The sequence below is a fragment of the Pezoporus wallicus genome, unplaced genomic scaffold (genome assembly GCF_028554395.1).
Source record: "Pezoporus wallicus isolate ANWC-B61680 ecotype Strahan unplaced genomic scaffold, APGP_CSIRO_Pwel_v1 contig_8013, whole genome shotgun sequence".
NCBI lineage: Eukaryota > Metazoa > Chordata > Aves > Psittaciformes > Psittacidae > Pezoporus > Pezoporus wallicus.
Window position 1 is genome coordinate 642,492 of NW_026636761.1, and position 6,350 is coordinate 648,841.

The window sequence follows — 6,350 nt, forward strand, 5'->3', positions numbered from 1 at the left end:
CACCAGTTTGAGTAAATTGCTCTTACAGTACATGAACAGAAGCTGTTATCTAACATGGAACTATGGGCATGATCTGAGTGTATCTCAAGATGAGTTCTCTTGGGTTATACTGTGAAAGTGTTGTTAGCTAGTCTGATCAAATAAAGTATTCTTATGTGATAAACAGCAGGTGAAAGCACACAAAGACTGACAGCATTGAACAGGACAGTTTGATGTATCCTTCCAGGCATCCCTTGTGAATGCACTGAGCTATTGGCACTCCTTACTTTCAGCATCCCAAATAACCTTTGTAGCACATTTTGTAGGCAAAAAAATACCTGCATGGAATGAGAATCGTACTGTGCAAAAGAATAAAGCAAATGTCTTGTGCATGTCAATAGCCTGTTTTGTATAGCAACGGAGAAAGCTGCTGGGCTGAAGAGCTTGTGGATAGCCAAGGTAGTTCCAAGAGAAGAGTGGTGCTGTTCTGCCTGGATAAACAGTTCAGTCTGTCTAATGTTTGAAGTGTATTATGGGGCTTTGTAGTTCAATGGTCAGATGGCTGTGACAAATCCAGGCTTGGACGGTAGAAAGTTTTCTTCTGTTTTATTGCTGTTCCCAGGAATTGGTGTGCATTAAGCTAATAAGGTTAATTTGGGGCACTGTCCAACTGTGTGTGCAGTTGTATAGTATGCTGTACCTATTAAAAGCATTGCAAATGCAGAAAGAAGTCTTTTAATGCACAGAATTAAGGCTGTTCTGCTGTAGAGCAAAATATTTTTTTAGGCAAGCTGCTCAAACTTTAGTAAGTAAACACCTGGTTTAACTGTTTAACCACCCTTGTTATCTTCTTTCAAGTACAAGAAAATACTTGTTGGTTTAGTTTAATAGTAGATGGGAAGAACCTTGAGGCTCTCAGAGACACTGGTCTTGCTCCCAGTGTCCATCAGTATTATGTCCAGGATGATACTTGGCCTGCAAAATGGTAGCAATAGGAGAGGCCAAGCATCAAGACTGCTAGGTCTGGGTAAAAAGACACATGAGAAGTGTTAGTTGATATGCACAGGAAGCGTGGGCTATTGGTGCAGTGGATGTGACAGTTCAAGTTCCGTTCTCTCACGTTTCTCCTTTCTCTTCCAGGGTGACGACTTCTGGAGTAATGGAGGGCATGAAGAAGGTCAAGAAAGTGGTGAATGGTTCAGCAGAGCCACAGGGAGAATGGGAAAGCACAGCATGAACGGACTGGACTGAGGCAGCACTTTCAGAGAAACTGTTTTAATTTATTAATATTCCTCTCAGTGGAAAGGGAGCAACTGGCACCTCCCAACACTGAAACTGCAGAGCGGGGTGTGCCTAGGGGGGAGCAAAGCAGTGCAGAAATATAACTGTTCCTCTCATCATAAGAAAACGGGATCTCTTGGTACCTGCAAAGGAGTGTGAAGCTTTCCTAGGGATTTTGGGGTAGCTTGTTCTTTTTCCCCCTCTCTGGATTGGTTGGGTATTCCAAATTGTTTGCAGTCACGTTCTTCAGAATGCGTAATACCGATGTGAAGAGAGACCTTTAGTGTGTATGTAAAAGTATATATTTTATATAATGCGCATATATATCTACACAGTTGCTATGTAACATGTATGCTGGGAATTGCAAAGCCTGTCAGAAGGTGGGAAAAGAAAAGAGATGTAAGTATTTTATTTTTCATTTTATAAACTCTCCCTTTGGCTTGGACAAAGCATTGCAAAACGAATAATAGAAACAACTGCAGTTGTATGAGAGACTAAATAGGTTATTGGATCAGATGACTTCTGCCACTGCTCATTATCAGTGGGAAAGTTAAGTATTTTCTTGTCTTATCCATGCAGGTACCCACTTGAATGTGTCAGGTTTTCAAATGTATTGCTACATAGGAAACAAGTGACTGTTCTCCATTAAAAATGCTAGCCCGTAGTGCGATAAGCATTAACATAAATTCTCCACTGTTCATGGAGTTGCTCTTGATTCACACCCGCCTGACAAGAAGTACACAAGAGGTGTAAGACTGATGCTTGCTTTTTAGGGGTCTGCTGTGCCATCTTAAACATGTTATTTCCAGCTGTGACCCAGAGCCCTTTGATCTGCTTTCTAAAATATTTTCAAGGTATTCCAAAAGACACTCCTTTCTGGTACAGCAGGACCAGTACCAGAAATATCTCCAGTGGAAATCTGTCCAGCAAATCTACTGCAGCCTAGATCTGCAGTTCACCATTATCCTGAGTTACTTGGCCTCCCTGGATGGCTGCTTGTACCTCTCTGGCTGTGCAGGATTGATGCTGCTGCTGTTTGAGATGAGCTGAATTAGTCAAAATGGTACTGCCACCAAAGCCAGGCAACTGCAGCTCCCAGTCCTAAATGTTTTTTGTCAGGAAAAGAGTAGATCAGGACATAACCTCAGTGCAGGGGAATACAGAAGTCTTGACTATTCACTGCAAACTTGCAGTGGAGTTTTTACAGGCATACAACAAAAGCCATGTGTGTTTTATCTGTAGTACTCTGGTATTGTTAGTAAGGCAAGCTGGTGCCCATAGCTGGAGTATTAAGGCATAGTAAATGATTGTGAAATCTGGGGGAGGATGGAAGTGGTTCACTGATGTGATGAGGATAAGATATTTAAGGAAAATAAATCGAGTATAAATCACTGACCCACTGAAGCCTTAATATTCATGTAGAGACTTTGACATACAGTGCTGTAAAGCAAAGTGCTTCTATCAGGGTGGCAGGGAGAGGTATTATCACAGAGCTTTGGATGTGCCAGCATCTTTTACAAGCTCCTTTAGGAGTTGCTTTTTTGGCTGAAGGGACTACATCTCTGGGGCACAACTGATTAGTGTATTAGCCATTACGTTTGCTATTCTTTAATTTAGAAGGAGGATTTTCTTTGGAACTGTAAACCACTTCATCCCCAGTCTTGAACAGGAATTGTAGTGCTGTTAAATGAGCAATCTGTACCAAGACTTGTTTGAAGAGCAGCTTTGTTTTCTCTGGTTAACACTTCTTTTCCCAGCCGTTGATTCTATGCACCATGGAAATGGTAGAAATGAATCTGCCTGCTTTGATACCTGGAACTGGTTTCTCTTCGGGTAAAGCGTAAGAATAGCCCTCTTCTGGGTTACAGAGTCCTCTTCTAGGTTGTTTTTTACTCCTCAGCTGTAACTGCATAGGAATCACAGCAGTGATAAAGTTTGACTGTTGCTGCCATTGTCTTGCAATGGTACAGTTTTAGTATTGGAATCAGAGAGCCTACACCACTAGAAAGACTGTTAGGTGACCTATGAGCATTTTGGACCTTCTATGTGAAGAAAACTGCATATGAAGTAGCTGAGGTGTGAGAAAATGGACTATAAAGAAAAAAAGGCAGTCCCTTATTTAAGGCATCATATGCCTTAAATACCGTACCTGAAAACCTCATGCTCTCACTCTGCACAGTTCTCCTATCCCAGTGGAAATGTCACTGTCTTCATCGAAAAGGCTACTCAAACAGGCTGTAACCTTTGTTCAGTGTTGTCCACTGGAGACCTGAAGTCTGTTGGCACTGAAGTATGTAAAGGATAAGGATTTGCTGTCAGGAATAGAAGTGCAATAACAGTGTTAATCTGGACATGATGCTCCCTTAGAACCTGTTAATACGTTTTGCAAATGAGGTGTGAAATTCAGATGGGTGTGTGGCATTTCACCCCAAACCATGAGGGCTGCGCCAGGATCCCAGCACATGCTGAGCTGGTTCCAGACAGCTGCCTGCTCCATACCTCAGCATCAGTGGAGCTGCTGATTTGGCAAATGCTTTTACCTTACTCTCAGGTTTCTGTTTTTTATATGCACATTTTTTCTCAAGTTGCATATGGTGTAGGTTTATCTGCCAAGTCCCTGGCTCACTAGTCAAAGACAAAAAATGGGTGGTTGCATTTTGTCTTGGCATAAAAAGCTATGACCATACTCTGAAAGTGCTTTTTAGAAGAGCTTTTCTTAAGTTCAGACCTGAGCTTCAGCAATCAGCTGTACAGCCAACCTCAGCTGGCACTTAACGCAGGATGCTAACCAGTAACTAGTGAGACCTAAGCATTACTGTAGAAAAACACAAAGAGTGATAGAAGGTCCTTACTGCAGCCGTTTCCAAAGTGAATTTCCATTTTCTTTAATGGGATTCCTTGGAGCAGGTCGAAAAACTTGTCTTGCAGGGTTGTGTGATGGATTGGACAATGGAGGGTGGAGAGGATGTTGTGTTTCTCTTGCAGCACAGTGTGGTTTTTGCACTGCAAAGCATCAAAGGAGGGTTACTCCCTCATCCTCAAGGTGAACCCCCATGTGCAGAACTAGCCAGTGCATGGTTCTATTAGTGGTGTGTAATACAGCAGCTTAGAGCTCACAAGGCAGGATAATCACAGTGCTTGCTTTTCAAATGCTGATGGCTGCCTATCTGGCAGGAAGATCTGTCTTTCACAGGCAGGGGAAATGGAAGAGCCGCTTGTGGCTTACAAATTGGTTTGGGATGGATCCTTACTTTCCTGTTCCTGCCTTTTACTGAAGTGAGCAACTAAATCCATCACCTGCAGGTACACAGTGGTAGATTGACAGGAGTCCTGGAAAAGCCGGTGCGATGCAATTCAGAATAAATGGATTTAAATGCATTCACATATGTTGCTGCAGTGGAGTCCTGTGCACCCTCTGCAGATGAAAATGAGAGTGCTTCAATCTTCAGTTGTAATGCAGATTATGCCCCAGTAAATTCCTCTTGATGATGACATGCAAATACCACTGATGCACTCCTCCCTCCCACTGTAACTGTTCAGAAGCTGTCTTCCAGAGGAAACCTCCTTGCAGTGCAACTGCCAGACTCTTGCATTCTTCAGGCTTGAAAATGTTTTCCTTGATGGTTCATCAAGAGATGTGCTAACAGAAAGCAAGACATAATGGGGTCATCTGGAACATTGCTGCTGCTCGCTCAAAACAGAGCGGTTTGAGCTGAAGAAGCCACACGCTGTCCTATTAAGATGCTGTTTCATGTTGTCATCTAACTCAGTGTGTCATGATCTGTGCCATGCATTGTTCAGTGCTCCTCTCCAGCTGAGTGCCCTGTTCCTGGGTTTCCATGCTGGCATACCCTGGGAGCATGTTGTAACAATTTGCTGCATTGCAGTATTTTGTCTTGGAGCTAGCAATGTGGAAGGTGTATTGTGCTAAGCTAAGTGGACTCTGTAGCATCGGTGTGCATCCACCGTGTATCCTTCAGCACTGCAACATTCCTTCTGGCCATGAAAGTGCATATCCTAATCACTTCAGTGTGCACATTTGAAAGTCCAGTTGAAGATCATGTTGTCTTTTTTGTTTTCTTCCTTGCAGTATGCTCCTCTTACAGAAGAGAAATGCAGCCACTGATAATCCACTTGACAAGAAAGGGGGTTTTATGGTTGTCTATTTGAAAATTGCTTGGTTGCATTTGAAGCAAATATTGGGTATTTGTATGTTTTGCTCTGAGAACTGAAGTTGCTTAGCTATTAAAATAATCGAGTAGTAGCAAGATATTGAAGGGAAGGAAGCCTTCTCCTTCAGCCTACCTTGTTTGTCTCCTTCCATCTGACCTGTCATGGTAGCAGACTTCTGTTCCTTTAAAGCAGATGTGTTTTATTGATTCTGTGTTATCACCTCCAATCATCAAACGTTTTCCCATTTTCTCACCTTGGTAAAAGGAGCATGGAGCTGTGGTCTGCAGTAGATGGGAGACACAGTGATATTTGAAAGATAACAGCACTTACACTAAAACCTATGATTTTGTAACTTCAGCGCCATGAATGCTTCCTGAATGCTGAGGTGGTGCTGCCCAGAGGCACTTGACCAAATGTTTCTTTGGGGTCCCTGGGGTTGATTTGCTCAAAAACATTGTTCTCAATTGGATGAATCTGGCTTTTCTTGTAGCTGTTGGATCTTATGCTGGTTTGGGCTTATGAATCGCTTTTACTTAGCAGTGTTGGGAAGCCGTGTATTTTCCTTCCTTGTAGTTTCTCGCTTGGATATAGCAATGATCCTGTAAGAACCGCCCATGATAATGTACTTGCAAGTGGTTGGAACAGAACCTAAGAAAAATACTAAGATATTTATGTGTAAAGTGATGGTACTGGAAGAAAGTGGCTGAGGAAAGAGTCACTCCTTGTAGATTGACTGGCTCAAGAACCCATTTATGTTTTGACTGCAGCAATCCTGTAGAAAGGACAACTCTTAATAAACATTTCCCTGTGGGATTTCACTTGGTTTTCTGCTCTCTGTGTAATAAAGTAGAGCCTGACCTCCACATTATCAGAAGCACTTTGTCTTGCAGCTAGGATACTGGAGTGTTGGGCTGGTA

General features: G+C 42.6%; 1 protein-coding gene across 2 annotated transcripts in view; it reads left to right on the forward strand.

The window, feature by feature from the left end:
* The window catches only part of GPR107 (G protein-coupled receptor 107), a 34,619-nt gene extending 32,553 nt beyond the window's left edge, over window positions 1-2,066 (forward strand). For both annotated transcript variants that reach the window (XM_057401534.1, XM_057401535.1), the window contains exon 18: window positions 1,120-2,066. In XM_057401534.1, the coding sequence (XP_057257517.1) occupies window positions 1,120-1,216 (97 nt within the window). In that variant the 3' untranslated portion in view covers window positions 1,217-2,066. The remainder of the gene's footprint in view (window positions 1-1,119) is intronic.
* The last annotated feature ends 4,284 nt before the right edge of the window (window positions 2,067-6,350 follow it).